Source organism: Oryzias latipes, chromosome 13, assembly GCF_002234675.1.
Source record: "Oryzias latipes chromosome 13, ASM223467v1".
Classification (NCBI taxonomy): Eukaryota; Metazoa; Chordata; class Actinopteri; order Beloniformes; family Adrianichthyidae; genus Oryzias; species Oryzias latipes.
This window is the reverse complement of record NC_019871.2, coordinates 9,943,110-9,965,060: the sequence shown is the minus strand read 5'-3', so window position 1 is coordinate 9,965,060 and position 21,951 is coordinate 9,943,110. Positions and strand designations below refer to the sequence as shown.

The 21,951-nt window shown below is 40.2% G+C and overlaps 2 protein-coding genes across 5 annotated transcripts; both read right to left on the bottom strand.

Annotated features, from left to right (window-relative positions):
• Positions 1-191: 191 nt before the first annotated feature.
• LOC101162464 (mitochondrial uncoupling protein 2) lies at positions 192-4,666 on the bottom strand. Of its 2 annotated transcripts, XM_011482377.2 has the most exons (7): positions 4,387-4,666; positions 4,145-4,278; positions 2,951-3,158; positions 2,184-2,387; positions 1,766-1,867; positions 1,506-1,686; positions 192-1,433 (listed from the first exon to the last, which is right to left on the bottom strand). In XM_011482377.2, exons 2-7 carry the CDS (start codon positions 4,253-4,255, stop codon positions 1,310-1,312), a joined length of 930 nt encoding a protein of 309 aa, XP_011480679.1. In that variant the 5' UTR covers positions 4,256-4,278; positions 4,387-4,666; the 3' UTR covers positions 192-1,309. The 2 variants fall into 2 exon arrangements, with proteins under 2 accessions (XP_011480679.1, XP_004075616.1); XM_004075568.3 differs by having other exon boundaries at positions 4,145-4,666.
• A 106-nt stretch (positions 4,667-4,772) lies between these two features.
• Positions 4,773-21,513, bottom strand: c2cd3 (C2 calcium dependent domain containing 3). Of its 3 annotated transcripts, XM_020708156.2 has the most exons (34): positions 21,304-21,513; positions 20,038-20,307; positions 19,803-19,960; positions 19,451-19,602; positions 19,213-19,373; positions 18,990-19,122; positions 18,754-18,897; positions 18,533-18,671; positions 18,352-18,461; positions 17,910-18,089; positions 17,703-17,818; positions 17,497-17,615; positions 17,157-17,288; positions 16,622-17,074; positions 15,722-15,873; positions 15,171-15,414; positions 14,894-15,074; positions 14,629-14,812; positions 13,644-13,816; positions 13,431-13,566; positions 12,941-13,209; positions 12,733-12,810; positions 12,576-12,650; positions 12,048-12,413; positions 11,636-11,968; positions 11,415-11,553; positions 10,604-10,668; positions 10,319-10,524; positions 9,991-10,121; positions 9,754-9,903; positions 9,483-9,673; positions 7,944-8,622; positions 7,695-7,806; positions 4,773-5,168 (listed from the first exon to the last, which is right to left on the bottom strand). In XM_020708156.2, exons 1-34 carry the CDS (start codon positions 21,353-21,355, stop codon positions 5,049-5,051), a joined length of 6,303 nt encoding a protein of 2,100 aa, XP_020563815.1. In that variant the 5' UTR covers positions 21,356-21,513; the 3' UTR covers positions 4,773-5,048. The 3 variants fall into 3 exon arrangements, with proteins under 3 accessions (XP_020563815.1, XP_011480673.1, XP_011480675.1); XM_011482371.3 differs by having other exon boundaries at positions 12,048-12,650; XM_011482373.3 differs by having other exon boundaries at positions 7,695-7,803; positions 12,048-12,650.
• Positions 21,514-21,951: the final 438 nt, after the last annotated feature.

Here is a 21,951-nt window from a genome sequence, read left to right as displayed (position 1 = left end):
AGGCATTTTTTAAATCAAATCTCACAGGCTGATAAACAATTATTGCAAATGAATGTGAGGAAGAAAACTGTCAATGTTGATGCAGACATCCGAGTTTTACCATCAGACACCAGAACACCCTAGCATACTGAACATTAATCTGATGGAATGTAAAATGAGGATAAATTCACCAATAGTTTAGACGCAGTATATTCTGTCCATTTAAAGTTCATTTATTTAATGGAGGAATGAAAGATACATTAAACGAGATGGACTTGAAAGGAGTAAATATGAACTGATAATTTACCTTTTACACTATTAAAAATCTAATAGGGAGAGGTTTATATTTCAAAGTGTGCTTTGCCTTGAAGTATTTAACTCAAACAAACATTGAACCTTTTGTTTTTCTTGAGGATCCCAATTATCAAAGGTGACACAACCTGTAAGCAACATAACACCTAGTATTCTTCCCAAATGATGATACTAAAACAGATTTTTTTCTGTATATAAATGATATTTTTAAGTGCTTTTATTATTAAAAACATTCTAAAGTGGTTTTCATTTTTACACATCAACCCTTAAGAGTTCACAAGTTGTAACTCTAAACTTTTTATTTGAAAACCATCCAGGAGTTTTAAAGAGCCACTGACAAAAATCTTGTTTTTGGTGTTTTTGACATATTCTTGTTGCATATTTCTCATGAAAGAAGACATATATAAAGAGAATTGAGCTTTAGATTGCATTTCTGAATATTTCTTCATTCAAAATGTTGTGACTCAGAAGCAGAGGAAAACTAAATGCTGTTGAAAAAAAGCTTGTAGGCGTGACGTAGAAGTTACAACCGCGAGCCACAAGCTCCCAGTTCTGCTCCATTCTGGTGCATCCGTTTGTAGACGACTAGATCCATGTATGTCTTCATTATCCTGGTCCAAGCTGGATAATTGCACAGCTGGATAGCGCTAATATTGCTCGCCATTTTTTGCATTGGTAATCTTCTGTTGCGGATGTGAGGGGCTGTAAGCTAGCGGCAGAGAGTGTAAAGAGATGGCTGATGGGTAGTAGGGGCGAGCTCACTCTGCTTCAGCAGTCCCGCCCACAACTCAGAGGGGAATTTCTAAGGAACATCTGCTGCTCTGCAGAAACCCTGTCCTAGAAAATGACACAGGTTTTAAGATTTTGCCTAAAAACGTTATATTCATATTTAAAAGACCACTGGGAAGACTTTCAAAACATATCCAAATAGGACTGGAGTGGGACTTCAAAGAAGAGCAGTTTTTGGGGATTCAGAGCCACAGCAGTCAGCGATGCCGCTTCAGGTCCTGGTCTGACATCAGATGGGCTTCTGCAGAGAACTCCAAGACTGCTGAAGTCTCAGAAAACCTCTTTTGAACTGTTCATAGCTCACAAACATCACAATGTTCCAGGAGAGCAGACGAAGAAAGGACGGCATGAAGCTGTAAACAGAAAGAGGCGATCAGGCAAAAGACGGCAGTTTTTTTAAATTTTCATTTTTTACCCAAACTCACCCCTTATAGAAAGCTGTGGGTCCCTCTTTGATCAGCATAGTTGCAGCACAATTCAGAGCCCCACCGTACTGCCCCGGCACTGAGTTCATGTAACGGGTTTTCACGACGTCCACCGGAGACGCCACGACCGTGGTGCACAAGCCAGCTGAGAAGGCTGCGATGAAGTGACACGGCATGTTGTCTGTGAAGAAAACCGCACAAGCTTTGATTGAAAACCCCACATCTCCATGAACAGATGGAAACAGGCAGGGTGCACCTACCCGTCATCAGGTGGTTCTTCAAGAGGAGTTCCTTGATGACATCATAGGTAACCAGCTCAGAGCAGTTTACGGTGGCGTTACGAATGATGTTAGGTAGAGCGCCTGAAACAAACCGTTTTTTCTGCATTCAGGTAATTCAAATACATCTGATTGAAAAAAATGTCAAACAAAAGGCAGCGAAGAACTAAAGAGAACAAAACAACACACAATAGTGGGGGACATAATGTTTTGTAGCCTGTTGGTAACAAAATGCTGTTTCCTACTAAAAATGAACTCAGGAAGTGGAATATTTTAGACAATGCTATTTAAAAAAAAAAAAAAAAAAAGAGTCAAATCTTTAAAAACAAGCGGAACAGTTCTGGCTGAAAAATTCCTGACCTGAACAACGTCTGTGCATGAATGGTCTTTTCTGTAATACCTTTCCAAAGCCCCCGTAGGCCCTCGTCTCTGACAATGGTCCTGTAGGCCTGAGTGGTGCTGCTGTATCGCTTCCCGGTGGCGCTCTCAAGCAGCCGAACCTGAGCCTGGAACCTGACCTTCACCACATCGGTGGGCTGAGCGAAAGCCACCGCCATCGCTCCTGTTGTGCAGCCCGCCAACAGGCGAGTCCCGAGTCCAGCATCTGTCGCACACATTTGTGACACTTAGCAGCTTCAAACCAGCCGGGCTTCAGCTTTACTGCTGATGCTGCTGCAACACGTTACATCACGGATGTCTCTCACTTCTGAAACATGTGGAACCAGTGCAGTACAACCAAAGAAAGCCAAAAATACCCTTACTTTTATAACGACAACTGACGAAAGAAAAATGCCTGAGGCATAAACCCAAACCTGACAGAGGAATCTGCCCCTTACCCTACTTCCAGGAGAAATGAATCCAGCTTTGAGTTTCTGCCAGTGAGAGTCTCTTTTAATGTACTCAAGAATTTGGTTTCATGAAAGAAAATGATGTTGTGTTTGAACAGTTTTTTTTTTAATCAAAATGATTAAAGTTAAAGGGGGTGTGGCTAATTCAGAGTGTATAAACCAGAGAAGTGTTATTCACCCATTATAAAAATGTATTCTGTTGTTTCTGGAAACATATTAATAATGATATTACTATTGATTATATTTTTTGTATCTATTGTAGGCAATTTTTAAACTCTACCAAGCATAAGTGATGGAGCATGAGAATTGGGACACATACTGTCTGCCGATCCTGCGTACAGCTGCTTCATGCTGTCGTACAGGCCGATGCGGACAGAGGCGAAGGTCATCTGTCTCTGCAGTCCTGCCACCAGCCCGTTGTACAAGCTCCTCGGCCCCTCTGTCCTCACAATGGTCACAATGGTGCCAAACACGCCTCTGTACTTCACAGTCTGACCTTCCAGCGACGTTCTTCCTTCCCCCTGGATCTACACGAGAAGTTTTGCAACAGCAGATGACCTCCACACATCAACTGATATTTAATATCGAGGGTGCGGGGTGTTCTTGATACGACATTGTTAAGACATTTCGGAAGTGGATTTGCATGCACTTTTTTTGGGGGGGGATATTTAAACCATGAACCAGGTTTATGTAAGCTGCTTGTGAGTTTTAGGGAACTCTTTCACACAGGAAACAATATTTCAGAATGTAATTTTCACTGTAACTCCACTGTAACCCTTGCGCTTTCCTAGGCACTTTAACATTGGGAGTTGGGTCATCTAGACCCACTAGACAGTGCTCTGAACCTTTTTTCTTCAATGATTTGTGATCTTCACTGGTGTCCATGGATTACATGAAATCTTTCCACCTTTGTCATGGTAGGGAGAACACGTCAATGCAAGGGTGGGGTCACCTAAGATAGCACAAGGGTTAAACAGAAAGAAGCACCTGAGTGAAGAAAGGATGATGTGACATGAAAGAGTGCAAAGTCAGAGTGAAGCAGGAAGGACTTCATGAAGCACAACAACAGGGAAGGAACCAAAAAAAGGAAAAGAAATAACAGTCAGAGAAAGGGAAAAAAAGGAAATTCTGGCAAAAAAGTATAAACGTAATGAAAGAAAACTTCAAAAAGCAGTCTATTTAAGTATACTTCGTCTAAAAGTGAAGCAGTATACTTCACGTTTACTTTTTCTATATTGTAAATTTAAAATTATTCAATTTAGCCAGAAAAAGTATTCAGTTAGTATACTACCCACACTACACATAAAATGTTCTATATGTTTGCTTACACTCACTCAAGTATACTTAATAACTAAACTTCAAGTGTACTACTTTATTGCCAAGGGATACATCAAATAATGAGTACTTTAAGAAAGAACGGCCGACAAGGAGAAATGAGGCAAACTGACAGAGACATGACATTAAAGAAGAAAAACAAAAGTGAGTTAGTAATAATGCTTGAGGTGCGTCTCACCTGCAGCCGGACTTTGGCGGTGTCCAGCGGGAACGTGACCAGATCCGCCACACAGCCAGCTGATCCAGCTGCAAACACCCTGACAGCAGCTGGAGGGTTCGAGTCCGTCATGATGTTCAGCAAAAGTCAGGAGCCTCTCACCAAGAAAAACGAATAGAAGGAGGTGAAGATCGGAGGTGCTGCCGTCATTCTGGATCCGGCTCCACTCATCTGTTGCTTTGTTCCTTCACTCCAAAACTTACAGGAGACGACACGTTCTTCTGTCCTTTGTTCTGCGACTGCGCATTAACCACTCCAAACTATCACAACAACAAAGATGTGACGACCGGAACCGGAGAGCCTGGGATAGCGCAGGTGGACCCGCAGACCGGTTCGGGTTCTACGGTCCTGCGGGACCTCCTCCTCCGGTCCCGTGACAGACACATATGTACTGAATGTACCTGTGAGGAGGAACTGGCGCCTTTGTTCGCCTCGAGCAATGTTTTTTTTTTCTTTCTTATTTGACGCCGTGAAAGTAAACTCGTGGAAAAACGCAGCGCGCGCTCACGGACATGCGCACTAACTACCATCATTGTTTACTTATGAAACAGCTGGTTTAACTGGAAGGTAAAGCTGCTCAGACTGAACATTTCAAGCAGATCCAACTTTATTTTAGTCACACTTTACATAAAGATTAATAGTCAACAATTTAAGGAGATGGCCCTTAACGCTCTATCTGTATTTATCATTTTCCAACCTAAGTTACACTCTTCACCTTTGTCAGTAATGGCATTTTATTGTAAACAGAATTGATATTTTATTCCCAGTAAAGAAAACTGTCTATTTATTTACATAAATTACATTAACTGTACATGATTATGTCCTGGACTCCCACTAGTTAAACAGAAACTGGGAACAGAGCTACTTAAGTCTCAAAGTGAGCTGCAAATATTTTAGCTATCCTCTCCGTCTCCTTCTTCATGGATGAAGGTGACATGTCGGGGCGCTGGCGTGGACCTCTGCGGCGAGCTGCTGCGCTCCGCTCCTACAGACATGAGAACGAATCCATCAGTTGGGGAAAACAACAGGCAGAATTCATAGGGCAGGACTAAAACAAATATGTACATTTAAGTCAGGACTGGTTTGTGATGTCGACACTCATGCATATGAAACCTTTCATTGTAGTTGATATGCTTACATTACAGGAAGTAAAAGCTTCGGAACAGCCGTCGCTGACAAGTTTGAACTGGTTCTTATACGGGTCACAGAGGTGTGTCATATCTCGTTTTAAAATCATTTCCTTACTTTAACTTAGAACGAAGCTCAACTCAGACAACAAATGTTTTTTGTGCTAAATGAATTAAACTTTTTTATTGAATGTTAAAAAAACTATTTTAGCAACAGTTCTTTACATGATTTCTCATTTTAGAAAGGAGCAATCAGTCTTACTTAACCGGGGAAATGGCTCTGATTCTTTTATGATCCAGAGTTTTTATGGTTACAATGTTATCATATTTTAATGTGTTTGCGTTCAAAAAAAGTTCTACCATGAGAATTTAAGTATAATAAGATAAAAGCACTTTAAAAATGCAGTGAACCTTAATAAGGGGAAGCTAGATGTTGTCCCGCTAACAAAATACCTTAAACTTGTCTTCATTTGCAGAAGAATAACAGATAAAAAAACTAAGGGACACTAATGAAGGTTGGATGAGATGACCTGCAGATCACTCCTGATCCAGTAGAGGGGCATAAAGAGCTTTGTTTCAAAGACTTGTTTGGACTCCCTTTAATTTTATTTCTTTTAATAATGTTCATGATGTTATGCATTTCAATTACGGTAAGTATTTTTGGCATGTGGGGATGTTCTACATTTTAATTTTAATTTTCTGTGGAGTCTTTATTTCTTAAAATGTCCTCTGCAGATTGTAGGTTGTGTTGGTTCTATGCTTTACATCTTTAGCTAAAGTGTTATGAGGAGCATTAACAACAAGGACACCTCCTCCAGTTTCTATTCACTCTAGCATCTTTAACCTTCGTAAACAGTGTTTGACAAAGCAGGCGAGACAAAAAAAAACACACATCCACAGTCCCAATTCTGTGGTGGCAGGTCAGTGGGATAAGCACTTGTCTGCTAACGGGTGGTTTAGGGTTCTTATCTCAATCTTGTCAGTCATTGGGTCCTAGGGTGAGACTTCTAACCCCACCCAGCCTTCAGATGTAATGGAGCTATAAGTTGATGAGGAGTAAAGAGTGATAAATGACTACAATAGTTTTGAATGTAAAAAAAAATCCTGATACTGTAAATTACAAAAATATATTGTGAAATATATCTATGAAGACTCTCATTCATCCACGTAGATTCTATTAGTAGTAGGATTAGGGGCTGTCATCTGGACTTAGTTTTTAAAGTTAGAGGACATTTCACCTTTTATCCAAGAGGCTTTGTAAATTGTGAATTAGCTGGTAAAAAAATCCATTTATCTCAGGCCTATCTGAAAAACTAAAAAGGATTTTTAGACAACATAACATCCCAGTTCATCTCAAACCAGTTAATACTCTCAGACAAAAACTGGTTCATCCAAAGGACAAAATTACTAGCTACAAACAGAGTAATGTTGTGAACTCTATCCACTGCAAAAAAAACTGCAATGAACAGTAAATAGTAGAAACCAAACAACCTCTACACAAACGGCTTTGCGAACATTGCAGAGCCAACCCAAGTGGACCTGAGTCTGCAGTGCACCTCCACTTGAAGGCCACAAACCACTCGTTCAAGGACAGTGAAGTCCGAATTCTAGCCAGAGAGAAAGGATGGTTTGAGCGAGGAGTGAAAGAAGCCATCTTTGTCAAGGATAAACCTTCTCTTGAAAAATGGTGGACTCAGGTTTATTCTTCCATACATCTACGGCAGTGTTCTGAAACCCAAACAAACCGAACCAGTTCCACCTAGGTTATTAACAGCTGAAAGAGATGACCACTTTGGGGAGGGAGTCACTGGCTCCCCAACCCCCAGCTGAGGACAAAGGACTCTTAACGACCCGAAACCATGTAGGCTAAGTTGACAAAACCATCCAGTTTCAGGTCTGACTCCTCCCCCATGAGCTTATATATACCAGCTCTCTAACCAGCTAATTCAGAATTGACAAAGCCTCTTGGATAAGAGGTGAAACGTCTTCTAACTTTAACTAAGTCCAGATGACAACCCCTAAACCTACTACTATGATATTGTAAAATACTGTCAAGTCCACTAGAATAGTCGCTCTGTAATTAATGGGTAATTTTATTTTTCTGCCTGTTATGCAACATTTGGCCACTAGAGGTCAGTCTGAAATTAGCTTAATCTCACCATGACAAAAGCTCATAGCTTCTGCTTGTATTACACAAAATCATCATTAAATAAGCCATAAAACAGCTTCTGATGTTTTACTCGCTGTCACAAGCTGGCTGGACTGAGTTTCTCCAAATAATGATCTACATGTGAATTTGGCTGAAACATTACACTAACGTTCAGAGACACATTTGTAGTAACAGGAAAAAAGGAAAAAATGGTGAGGCTGTGATGGACACCCACTTGGCAGATGGACGGCTGAGAAAAGGTGGGAGCTAACTGGATGGTTCTGAGCGATGCCTCCAGCTGGTGAGAGGGGAGGAAAAAATTTGGGACCTCCAATGGGATGAAGCTTCTTGGAAAGGTTAAAGAACTAACTTCAGTACAGAAGATCATATAAAGCGCTGATATGAAAACACCGCATTACCTCAGAAATAAATAAATTCTAGGAAACACAAAATATAGTTTTAAATGAGCAAAGATGAAGGATACGGTTGAAGTGGTGAATCATCCCGCTGTGGAGCGTCAGAAGGTTTCTGAGCAGATGTGTGGGGTGAAGAGTCTATCTTTGGTTCCTCTGTTTGGGCCTCATTTACAACTGCTGGTGACTTCTCATGCTCCCCCTCTGAGGGGTCTGCAGAGCGGTCGCCCTCCTGCTTCCCACCGGAGACCGGAGCTGCTGCTTCACTTTGTTTGTCTTCATCCTCACTGAGATCCGACCTCTGCGGTGTCTCACAGCTCTGTACAGAAACCAGGTCTAGGTCTGACAGGATGCTGGTCCAAGGACTGGTTTTGTCTGTTACTGAGGTCACTTCATTGAGCGGTCTTTGCTTCACCACGAACTCCTGAAAATCTTCATCTTTCTCTTCATCCTCGCCATCATCAACTTCCTCAATGTGCTCGAACCCCGCCTCCTCTTCATGCTCCTCCTCGGACTTGCTAAGCTCAGTGTTTCGTCCGTCTTCCTCAGGATCTGAGTCGGTGTTGTCTTCAGACATTTCTGCAGGCAGTGACTGTGTAGGAGACATCATGTCCAGTGGATCCTCAATGATCCTCTGTGGATTGCTGATGCTTTCAGAGAGCACTGAAGGGCCTAAACCTTCCACAGCCAAACTGTCTGAGTGGCTTTGTGCGTTGGAATCCACGGCTTCCAAGTGGCGTCCACCAAGACCTGAGTGATAACAAAAACAGATGAAGAGCATAATTAAAAATAATCTAACACAAATCTTTTGTTGTTGTTGTTGAATAATGTCATTATGGGCCTAAAATGAAACAAAGCTATAAAAAGAAAGAATAAATATCAATAATCTTAAATGAATATCAATACCTCAATGTTTCTAGCTGGGCTGCTTGTTATGGTGGTAGTGTTAATTTTTTACATTCATTTTTTAATTTGTTTTTAGACTAATGAGTAACATTTTGTGCAGGTTCACTAAGGGAAATATAACTACAAATATAATGGCTTCGATTGTACTTTTATCTTAATTTCAATTCTTGTGTTGTCAATTTCTTCTTTTTACAATGTATATGTAAATTAAGGAAATATCTCATCCAGTTTTTTATCTATTTCAAGCACTGAAGCAGCACAATCAGTTGGTAAAGCTAAAGTTTTATTTTACTTGCATTTTGACCAATTTCTTACAACAGCTCTTTTGGGGGTTTAGGGAAGAGGAGTTGTTGGGAAAATAACAAATGCTTCATATTTTTCTATTATTTGTAGAAAAACTCTTTGGTTTCAATCAATGCAGCAGCCAGAAGGTAATCAGAAGTTTAATTTTAGTCTGTAACACCACCTGATAGCTTTACTGTTGACTCCTCCCTCTTTATAATAGGGTTTTAAGTTTAGTGTTGAGAATGAAGGAGACACCTAAAAATAAATCTAAAAAGATTAAAGTAAGGACTACAGCTGCTGTAGTGCTACGTTTTTGCGGACAGAAAACCCCCAAAAGTAATGGAACATTAATCCGATAACGATTCTACTTAAGTTTTTGTCAGAAGAGTTAAAGCTTAGCTTTTCAGGAAGACACTCACCACTGATGATGCTGCTGACTTCTCCAAGCAACTGGTTGGACTTGAGAAGAAGCTGACTTGAGCCACCTTCCATGTCTATTGGCTCCTCCGGTTGGGCCACACCTTCCTCTTCGGCCATAGGTGGGAACGTCGGAGTGGAGAGCTTACGGCTGAAGTATCTCTGGATGTTGTCCAGCTCACTCAGCTTTTTCCTGTAAACCCAAGACATTCTGTGATCTCTGACGCGTCGTCTCAGCGTTTGAGAAAACAAAACAACAGAGCACCGCTGTACCTCAGAGTGGAGAATAGGAGTGAGCTGGAGGGATTTGGGTCACTGGCCAGGCTGCTGCAAACAGACTGAGAGGCCGTTTGTTCCTGCAGACTCTGATGATACAGGCGCACCTTGTCCATGTGCTCATGATGGCGATCACTCTCACTGACTCTGAAATGATGGTTCCAATAACAGATGATTACAGCAGCAGATTCAATATTTCAACATGCAAACTTGCAGATTGGCGCTTTTATTAACCTATCAGAGAACAGACGGTCAATGTGTTTGGGGGAAGAAATCTTCTGCTCTGGGTATCGGCTGATATGTGACGGAAAGCTGCTGTACACAGCTGTGGTCTGGTAGCTCAGAGGAACAGTCTGGAACAAAGTCTGGAAATGGAAAAACTTTTAGTTTGTTTTAAATCTGGAAAAAAAAACACTGTATACAAGAAGTCACACAATTCAGAGGCAAGCTGAATAACCTTTGCTTGAATGTTTGATCAAAACCTTTAAGTTACATGGCATGATTTTAATTACGAGTACATCTATATCAAACCTTCCTCTGTGACGATGAGAGGCAATCTTACTGGTGAGTTTTTGGCAGCTTCTTCCTCCAAAGCTCTCCTCTGCCCACGCAGATCCTGAACTCCCCTCAGAGGAGTGATGGACACTTTGAGCTGACCGTGACACTGACCGCTGAAGTCTGTGATGTTATACCAGCCACACACCGATGGGAAGCCACAGAGCAGAGGGGACAGGTCCACAGAGACAAAGCCAATCACCCTCTCCATTTCTGTGAGAGGAAAACAAAACAACAAAATGGAATGAACATTTTCATCAGATGAGATTACGGCTGAAACAGATTCACAAACCTCCTTTGTGCCACACTTTGAACACAAGAGACTGCTGAGGGTCAACCAGTAGATCATTGGAAAGCCTGGAGATGAGAAACAAATGGTGTCTACTTATTTACAGGAGTTAAGAACTTTTCAAGAAAGTTTAAGATCCAATTTAATACTGTATGTATAAAGAAAATAAAACAGCCAAAGTCTGCCGTTTCTTGCTCTGAACATGCACTTTGATAGCCATGAACCAAATTCTGCAAAGTTTAAATGTCTTTTGTCAAACCGCAGTTTTGCTCATAAGGATTTCCACTAAGTAAGGGGGATAATGCCAGACGAAGTGTGCATTATCAGAAATTATCGCACGCCGTGGAAGTCTTTTTTAGGCGTGCGGTTATTACTGTGGTAAATCACTTTTAATGCACATCCAGCAGCCAATCATGGTATAATTTCTGATAATGCACACTTCGTCTACCATTAACCCTTACCTAACCACCGCAAGTAATCCCTATTTTCAAGTAATTTCTCCATGAATTTACACTTAACCATTTTCCTACACAGACAAGCATGAGCTAATTATCTAGCTGAGGTTAAATAATTTACGACCTGTTCACAACCTTATGACAGCGCAACCGAGGAATATCTTTTTAGACTGGAGGTCACATCATGTTGACAAGAAAAAAAAAGGCTCAATCACCCCATTTAAAGACAATTGAATGACTTTTAAGGCCTTATTTGATTAAAATTAAATGTAAGACCTTTTAAGACTAAGGATCCGCAACCACCCTTTTGATGATGTGCAGAGCTATTCTTTTAATTCAGGTTTGTGGTATTAATGGACCTGCACTCATGCTGGTGATCCCACACAGGACTCTCTGCGTTGGCTACAACAGCTGTTGACACCGGCTCTGCTGAGTCCGCAGTGATGTATGAAACGCAGCAGCAAGGAGTCCCTTCACATCTCTCTGCCAGTGGACAACCTGCCAGAGAAGGACAGAGAAATCTTTTAATAAAACACTTAAAAAAAAATCAATCAATGGGGATTTCAGATCGCCCCCTCACCCTTCAGGTTGAGGTGCATGGCTCGGTCCACAGATACAGTCACAGGAAAGGAGTCCTCCATGCTTGTTTCTGTGTGCCGTGCAGACGTGATGTCTGGAGTTGTTGTGGAGGACTTATTCCTCTGCCCTCTTTCTGCGAGTGACTTTCTGGGAGACCTTGGGGAGGGCTCTTGGTCTGGAACCTCCGCCTCCTCCTCTAAGAGGAGCTCCTCCTGGCTCTCTGAGTCAATGTGGGTGTCCTCAGCGGGAGGAAAACCTGCTTCCAGTGTGATATGCACCCTCAGAGCTGCCCCTTGTAAATCTGCTGCAGAGCGCATGAAGAGCGGGTACACTCCTGTTAAAACAGAAATCAACACACTGGAGAGCAGATTCAAGCAAAGCACTGGAGAAAATCAGGGTTTCTCACTTCATACCACTAAGCGTCTGTTTCTCCTTTAGACTTTTTGCAAGAGAAGAAAGATCCACAAACGCTGAGCCCACCAGGCGGTCCAGGTCACTGGGCCTTCTGTTTTTGTCTTTTGTGAACGTGACCCACATCTGGACCTCCAGCTTCTCCTCTCGCAGATACCACAGTAAAGGCTGAGTGAACTGTAGCTCTACAGTTCTGCTTCCTTCAAACAGTACTGTGGCCTGGACCCCTTCGTCCTCCTCGACACGCGGGTATTTCAGCTCAGAACAGAAGGCTTCCTGGTCGTAGAACTTGTATCTAAAGTAGCAATAAGTGGAGCGCTGCAGCTCGTCCAGGCCAGGAAGAAGCAAACACTGGACAGGAATCCATGCTTTAGGAAATAAAAAAGACAGAGAAAGTGGTCTTGTTTCTTCCCAGGATTCTTCGTCGTCCGGCACAACATGGTGGGGCATTTCCCAGCCCAAACCCTGAGCAGCTTTTACAACCCGTTCTCTATCTGAGTGGTGAGCAAAACTGATAGAGAGCTGCAGACCTCCAACCAAGATGTTCTGGTGCTGAGAAGGACTCCTTTCAAGTGTTCGATACAATCCAAACCAGCCACAAATGCCTATGTTCAAAAAGAAAGACAAGAACTGTAGTGTACTGGAACCTTTTGGTAAAAACAATATATCTTTATAAGTTGAACATACCGGTTCTTTTATGGATTAGATCCACCAGCGGTATCTTCGCTGTTCCCAACATCACGTCTTTGCAAGCAGGAGCATCCACTACCACCACAAAATAATACAAACAGTATAAAAATCTAGAATAGATCTGCAAATGCAAAGAAACAGCACTGATCATGGAATTTAACTGATTTTATAGGCACAAGTTCTATCACAGTAAAGGTTCAGAAACCTTTATGGTTGTCCCTGTTCCAGACAGTGAAGACAGCGGTCGCCTCTTCCAGCTGTTCCGCCAGGCTGCAGGTTTCTCCACTGCTCATATGAAGCAGCAGATCACAAGGCGCCTCCACGTGGAGGTCAAACTCAGGACAGAAGGTCCTGGATGCAGAGCGAGAACCCTGCTTTTCACTCTCAGGCAGGAAGGAAAGCTGGACGGAGACAAAAGGGTTCATCCCAGCGTTGATATAGTGAGAGAAGCTTTCATCGTGTTCTGATATCAGCCTGGAACAGAAGACACACAAAGATGAGCTATAGCTTCTACCCAAAAAATACAGTATTCATAAACTGCAAAAAGAAAAGAAGGAAGTTCAAAAAGGTTGTTAGAAATGTCAGAAAGACCTTTAACAAACTATTTTTCATAATTATATTTAGATTTTAAGCTGTACAGAGTTGTGAACTCTGGAAAAAAGAAAGAAAAGACACTTTCTTGACATCTGCTGTACCTGGCTGCAGCTTTCAGACCGCATGCTCTGTAGACTTTAACCACCAGCGTCACACTTTGAGAGGCAGCTCCTCTTCCAGTGTGTCCCCCAGATCTCAGAGGCCTGTGCTTGTATTGAACCCGCACATCCAGCAGTCCTGTGCAACAAAACAATAAAAAAATGTAATTTACAAGTGTGTGTCATTCATTGAGTCCCTTTCTGACATGTGCACACCTGGAGACTGGGACGGAAATGCTGAGGAGCCTCCTGTCCTGGGAATCAGAGGCAGGGAGAACATCTGAGCCTCGCTGGGACGCTGTTTCTGCATGGTGACCATGGCGCAGAGTTTAGAGAGCGGCAGCGTTCCTCGGGCCACAAGCTGATCTCTAACGTTCGGATAGTAATATCTGAAGAAACACAAAGAATGCAGAAAGCTCAGCTTTACAGCCAAAGACTTTATTAAAAAAATAATAATAATTTTGATTTCCTAAAAATAACAGGAGAACTAAAAAAAAAGACAAAAAGTATTAAATGCTTTTTCAAACATAGACAGATGATCAGCTGTGGCTGGAAAGTAAACTTGTTTGTTAAACCGCACAAAAAAAAGTAAAACAAAAAGTTAAGACAAAATTTGAAAAATTGAAATTTATTTGTTTTGGATATAATTTGAAAGGTAAAGCCAAAATAAAAACTACATATATATTTTTAGTAATGATTTGTATAATCCAAGATGCAGAAAAACCAAACCTTATGTGACACCATTAAACCGAATCGTGGAGGAAGTGAATCGATGCATCTCTACTGCATAACAGTATGTTTACATTGAAATTGTCAAACTCAAGTTGTTCTAAATTTAAGAAGGATTTAGTATTTATTGTTTTTATTACATTAAACCAAGATTAATAAAAGTCAAGTGAAACGTTTTTTCTTCGTTGTTAATGCTTATTAGAAAATTAATAAAATGATTTTTTCATGTTCTTTGCTTTTTGTTGTCGTTTTTTAATACACAAATCCTATATTCATTCATTCATAATCCAAACCGTAGCCCAAAAATAGAGGTTTGAACTGAATCGTGGGAAACTGAATGATGTCCCTAGTTGACATAATGATTTGACTCAAACTGGGACAAAGAGATGCAACTCTGGATAGAAATCTATGTGAAGTCAGACAGTCTGTCCTAAAAAAACATTTAGGTGAGCTCTAAAGTCAGCCTACAAACCTGCACCACACTTCAAACTGGATTCCTCCTCCACGGTTCAAGCTTTGACTTGACAAAGAGCTGAGCAGCAGCTTCTGAACAGGCACGGTCTCCGGAGCCAAAAGAACATGAGTCTCTGTGTGGCTGAACACCGGGTCTGGTACGCAGAGAGTGGTGGTGGTGCGAAACGGCTGCAGGTCTACACCTGTTGGAGAGAAGTTACTTGCAGCAATGCTTAAATGGAACAGAAACTTCCCAGATTTTTGGATATAAACTTGAGCCTTACTGCTTTCAATGAGACTTTGGTCCAGATTTGAAGGAAGAGCCTTCTGATGAGGAAAACTGTACTGGATATAGCAATCAGCCTCACCCCACACAGTGGACTGCACAGGCGTCAGCCCGCTCACCTTCTCCACTCTTATCACAAACACATGCTCTCTCAGGATTCCCATTTGTGGAGTTTTTACCTGCAAAACGAACACAGAAATTGAAGAAGAACATTAGTTCTTCCCTTAAATCTCTCATTGAAGAGCCTGTAAACAAGATATTGAAGAAACTCTTACCTTTGAGTGTGATTGTGGCTGCAGGTCAAGCAGATGAACCGGCCTGGTGAGGTGAGACAAAGAGCCGTTCTCTTCGTCTCTGGCTCTCTGGAGGGAAACGATCTGTTCTGAGCGACCCATTGCCAAAACAACCCTGAGATTTCCTTTACATCTGCCGGAGAACACATCGATGACGGGCATGTAGCAGTCCACCCCCAAGACAGGGAACTGAGCCTGCAGCAGCAGCTGGGTGATTGTGGGGTTTCTGGAACAGACACACACTCACCAGTTCACATTTGAAAAACAATTTTCATTTTGAAGGGATTTGTGGAACAGGAGATCAACAGCATGTGGGACCAAGGAGCTAATGAGGTTTTTGACTTCTTCAGTGTCAAAAAAAATAATACAGTTATTTATAAACATCAAATAGTTTTTTAAAATGTCATAATTCACCCTTTGGATTCAGGCTACCTGGAAATTAAAAAAAACAGTACATTAATTACAGCCTTTTCTGAGGTTAGTTTGTTTTCGGTTGAAAAGAAAAATAAAGTGATGCTGAGTTTAACACTTACCTGAATGACATGTAAAACTGATGCAGAGGTAATTTAACAAGGCCAAGCAGCTGGTCCTCCACAGAGCCTCCGACTTTCTGCCAAACTTCAATCACCATCACGTTGTTTTTCATTCTCTCCAAAAGTTTACTAGTTAAGGTTACAGGTGTCACCTAAGACAAAAAAAACAACTTTAAAAAAAATATTTTTTTGTCAATAACTGTACATGAGAAACATTGAAAAGGAGAGATGATTAACCAGTTTCTAAATGAGAACCAAGTTGGAAGAATTAATATGACCATCTAGAATTTGACAGACAAAAAAACCAAACAAAAGACTATTAAAAAAAGTGTAACGGCACAATTAGATTTAAAAAAGTATTTATATTCCATTTGCAAAACCAACTAGAATCTTGTATCTTTTAAAGTACAAGATGAGGCTAGAGAACAAGTGTTTTATTACTTAATCTCATTACAAAGAGAGATCTACTCCAAACTCCATTCCCTCATTTTTTTTTCTGAGCTGACAGATTAATGACGATTTTTTTCGCTAAAGTTTCTCAGGATTTGTCTCTTAACATTTTTCTTTAGACATTAAAATTTTTATTTTATCCTTTCTTATTCTATGTTAAAACTTGTTAACAAATGTTCTGGATAGAAGCAAAACTAGTCTATCATGATACTGGTAGCCTTTTTGAGCCTGAACAGGTAAAAGATCAGTTTTAAATGGCAAATTAAACAAGCAAAAATACGATGAAGGGAATGTGTTGAAATGTGAGAAACATTTAGATTTTTCAAAATTCTAAAGGTCAGACAAACTTTTGAAGTAAATAAAGTAAGTTGGATTGGGATATAGCGGGGGGGACTCCTGCTTTATACTCAATGATGTGCACGTCTGAAAAGAAGGATTTCACAAAGTTACCTGAGCAAAGTTGAACCTTGGGTTTGTCTGACTCCAGCTGACGACTGAGCGTGCAGTCTCGTCACACCAGAACAGCTTACAGTTTAAGTAAAAGTTTGGAGTTTGCAGGGGCCCACAGCTGAAGTTCTTCCCATCTGGAACCAGGAGTAAAGCATGCAGCAGGACCCTGGACTCCTCCTCTGCCTGCATCCACTGTTCAACAGGAGATGTTCGAATCCCAGTATGAGAGCTGGTCTCTTTGGGGGGTTTCTGAGGAGTCTGTTCGTTTAATCTGGAGACTTCTAAAAATTGTGATGAAGCCTCCGTCCTGTTGGCTTCTTTATTTTGAGATCTAAATGCGTTTTTTCGAACAGGGCTGGGAGGAAGGTTTGATGTTGATGTGTCTGTCCAAGCCAGGTTTTTCTTCTTCTCTGACAAGAAATCACTGCTGTGTCTTCCAAGTTCAAGTGACACCTGCAAAAGAATCCAGATGATTACAAAGCTCCACCACATCACAACCAGTCATTGCCCTTAAGAGACCCCCAAAATCAATTACCTTCAGATGTGAAATCTCTTGTTTTCCTACATTTCCCTTTATGCTCTGCACTGGCAAAACAACAGAGTGCCTGAGCTGGCTGCTCTGAAACAGGCTGCACATTGAATAAACCGCCTCACCGACAGCAACAGGCTGCAGAAACAGAAGCCAAAAATTTTAATAACTTCCGTTTTGTCGAGTTTTTGTGCAACAAAATAATAACATTTCTGGGGAGAAATTTGCTTTTAATATTCCTAAAATAAAACTTTAATTAAGTAAAAATAAATGCTGCTATTTGAGTAAATAAGAGACATTTCTGAACTTAACCACTAACTAAGGTTTAGTCTGCAGAGACACTTACTTTCTTCTGGTCGTAGATTCGAGAATAAATCCTAAACCTAAGTTTTGTTTCCTGCCAAAGTTTGAGTGTCGCTGGATTGAAGTGGACTGGAAACACAGAGATGTGCTGGAACTTTACAGCTGATGAACACACAAGTGTAAGTTAAAACAATGAAAAACACCGTCAGAAAAAATGTGCTTCAAAAAGAACATTCCAGTATTCCACACCTCCTCCTTTCACATTACTTGAAGCAGCTCTGGTTACTTCTCCATCCCCTACTTTACTGCGGTTGTACTGATTAGACACTAAAGTTGTTGGAAACACGTATTCAACAAAATAAGTGCTGCAGAGAAAATTAGAGATACAATGTACTTTAGTACAGATATTTGACTATTCCTTAAAAAAATAAAAAATAAATCACAGGTTACATTTACCATTTCTTGGAGGTTAATGGACGAGGTTTGCCTTTCTGGGGGATCTTTCTTGGCGTGGTGCTTGAGCTAGAGACAGTCAAGCAATCTACAGAGACTCTCACCAGCCGGACTGAACTTAGCAGAGATAACCACTCCTTATTGAGGGAAGGATGAATCCCAGCAACACCTGAAGACTGATGACTAAATGGAATAAAAAGCAAAATGAAAGGCTGTTCTTAAATGTGATCATGGTACTTCAGTCAAAAGTCACAGATCACAGCAAAAGTAAGTCATTTTATTTGAAGATTTCTTTTTTTTTTTTTACATGTTGTTTAGGACTTTCCAAATATTTAATGATCAAAATCTTACTTAGTTGAATGAAAAACGTCAATAATACCCATAACTGCTCATTACAATTTAGTTAAGACAGATTTACTTAAAGATACACCTCAGAAGTTCTTACCTGCTGGTGTTCTCCGGTCCAGACCGCTCCAGCCGCTTTGTGGGATTTTTACATACATTTCTTCCATGATGATTCTGCTCCTCAGTGTCAACTAGTGTGGTATCTGAGTTCTAAGAAAGTAGATTTAATCAGTCATCTGCCAGAATACTTCAAAGGAATGCTACAAAAGGTGTCTACCCACAGGAGATTTGTAGAATAAATTTTCTAGTAGGCTCTGATCGTACAGTGGATTGTTTTCCTCACAAACGCTGCTGTGGGCGGATAGAGATTCAGGAGAGGAGCCTTGTAAATCCAACAAAGGCAGAGGAGATGTGATGGAGCTATAAAAAAGACGGGTTTCTTTATTTTAGAAAAAGGTTATTAAATCATAAAAATAAACGAAAAGTAGAAAAGTATATATACCTGCCAAGAAGCAGATCTACAACTCTTTTGTCTATGTCTGATGGACAGCTCAATCCACACTCTGCAGCTTCATCAGTGGGCCTCTGAGCTGAATCCATGTGCAGGATATCCTGAAGTAATGCAGCAGAGGTTGACGGAGACAACCTGGAAACAGGCATAATTAATCAAATGTTATAGTTACATCTAAATGTTATAGTTACATTGCAGGAACTTTTTTTCATGGTTTGAAGCATTACTTGTTTGACAATTCAGTGTTGTCGTTCAGTAAAGGCAGAGGGCTGTCACTGAGAGCTATGAACGAGTCCACATCACAGTTCAGAGCTGACATCGCCATTGCATTTCTAAGCTTGTTTCCACGCTCTAAAACGACTGAGAGAACACAAAAATGAAAAGTTGGTCAAACTCTCAAAACAAAAATGAGGAGTTGTGTTTATTTTAGAAAGTCATGATGCAACAAACCTGAGATGATGTCAGTTTTCGTTTGTTCATGAGAAGGCTGTTGATTAGAGGAGATCCCAACAGTTTCAATGATGTGTGGTTTGTTTAATGCAGGCATCTGATTCTGCAGAGTCCCAGCTTTGTTGCTCTGGACATGGTGGAAGTATAGGTGGTCTTTTCCCCTGAAAAGATTGCAGCAGGTTTAATCTAAGTTGTAAGCTCAGAACAGTGGGAGGGTCTGACAAAATTGTTTCAAAACCTTGGTGTGTTTCCGCTGCTGCTACCAGCTGATTCTTTTCCACTGCCAGCAGACGTGGATCTGCGCTGCAGGCCGTCATTGCTGGCGATGGTAGTAGGTCGTGAGCTACTGTTTTCATAGGCTTCCATGAGAGGCTCCAGACTCAGAGAAACCTAATAGGTTTTAAAGACAAGCTTTAGATAAGATTGTACTCACCAGAAAGTAAAACACAAAGAGAGGAAAGGGATTTAATAAGTAGCACCATCACAAATTAGCAGTCCAATTACAATCAAAAACACAAAACAAGATGAAATGTATCTTTTAAAAAAAATCAAATTAGCAACAGGAGTTTTTCATTCAAGTATCTCCTTACCTGCAACTCTCCCAGCTTTTCAGATGTCGGTGAGACAAGAGGGTAAAATCCACTGATTGGTTGTGACAGAGATAGACGGGAGATGCCAGCAACTTGAGCCCGAGCGACTGGTAAATGATCTGACTTTGTCAGGACTTCCAGCATTAAAGCACCCATATCTAGTAAAGAACAATGAAACGGGGACTTGAAGACTACAGCAAAGCCAACTCAATCGTGTCAGTGTTTTCATATTTACCTGTGAGATATGAGGTTAACTGCTTTGGGCCACAACGTACAGGGAAACGAGCGGTGGTCTTAATATTTTTCTGTGAAAGCTGAGATCCATCTCTCGGGATAAAGTGCGTCCCATCAGACGACTCTCCCCACCATCGCAACCGAATGAATGTGGGAGAGAAAGCCTTTTGTACCGTCCATATGATCTGGCTTATTGTCACACACAGGAAGCATCTCAGCTGGCCCTCAACAAGGGGGGGTAGGCTCGTCGATGGGGACACATCGCTGGAAACTGAAAAGATATATAATATATATTTTAAAATCAACTTAAAAACACAATTTGGTAACAAAAACAAATTGTTTTAAAGTTTTGTATTGTATCATGTTTGTTATGTCGCCGTGAAAAATATTAAAATCTGCTGTGTTTGCATTACTTAATTTAATGAAGGCATCCCCTATAAATATGTTAATGACTCTTACAATGGTTTCTGGAAAACTAAACTTAAAAGTAGAACATATCTTTGGTAAAAATGATTATATAGAGACCCAGTTTAAGACAGAAAAAGCTCCAAAGGTTTTCACATTTCATAAAATACACTTGTATTATTACCAGGCTTTCTATCTTTATTCAAAGTTATAGATAAACCAATCAAATAAAAGTAAAACCACCTACATAGGTTTTGTAGTATGAACTGATTTAACAAAAATACTAGGGTGGACAATATCAGGAAAACCCGCGATTTGCGATATTAATGATCAATATTGCGATAACGATATTACTTGCGATACATGAGCAGAAATATAATTTCCACTTCACTGCAACAGTTTAGTTTAAATAAAAGTTAACATTACTTAAATTCTACCCCAAATGAACATTGTTGTCTGGACATCAATATTTGTCATAGGATTTTTTTTTCATAGAAGGTAACAGTTATTATATTCCAATAAGTTATATAAAAGACTGAAAAAAATTATCAATAAAAAACAGAATTAAAACTCCGTAATTAATCAAATTCCTTAAACTTTGGAATAAAAATAGGATAATTCACTTCAAAGATAAAATAAATAGCTTCAACAGATTAGATACTTTTGTGTAATAAACTAAAGCTTTAGCTTTATTTAACATGAACAGTGTAGAAATTAATAAAATAAATGTTTAATATTGACCTTAAAACGCAGGCTGGTAAACTGTTAACTTCATCTAGCCAATATGAGGCGACAATGACAGCTGACGTTAAAAGTTACGTCTCACTAGCATAACAGTAGCATTAAAGCTAATCTGTTTTACCTTTCTTTTTGCTGCTTCTTGGTGTCACAGGCTTTAGTTTTTTGCTCTTCATCCCTTAGCGTAGTAAAAACATCCTGTATGTGACAGTCTGACCGAAGAAGCTGTCTACAACGTTACTGGTCATTTTTATTACACTCACCAGCTAGAAAACTACTTAAATTCGCCATACGAGCTGCAGACATGCAAACTGCAGCGCGAAAAACTGTCGCCGAGCAACAAAGTGTCGAAAAAACTTCCCGCTTCCGCTACCGCGTCGGTTGATCGATGCATTCTGGGTAATTGAGTCCATTCAAACAGCAAAAATAAACAATGTCATCAAAAAGAATTTGCAATAGTGTGTTTCTAATGACATTCATTTTTAAATAGATAGTTCATAAAGACGTGTGTGGTCGAAAAATGTAAACATCTCAAAATAGCTTGACAGATAGGCTACAATGTTCTATTTCAAGAAGTAAAGGAGTAAAGTAATATTTTATTTTACTTAATGTGATTTAAAGAAAGATTTATATATATATATATATATATATATATATATATATATATATATATATATATATATATATATATATATATATATATGAAAGCGGTTAAAAAAAAGTATAAATAACAGTAAATCTGCCCTTTGTTGTCATCTTTCCAATCACCAGC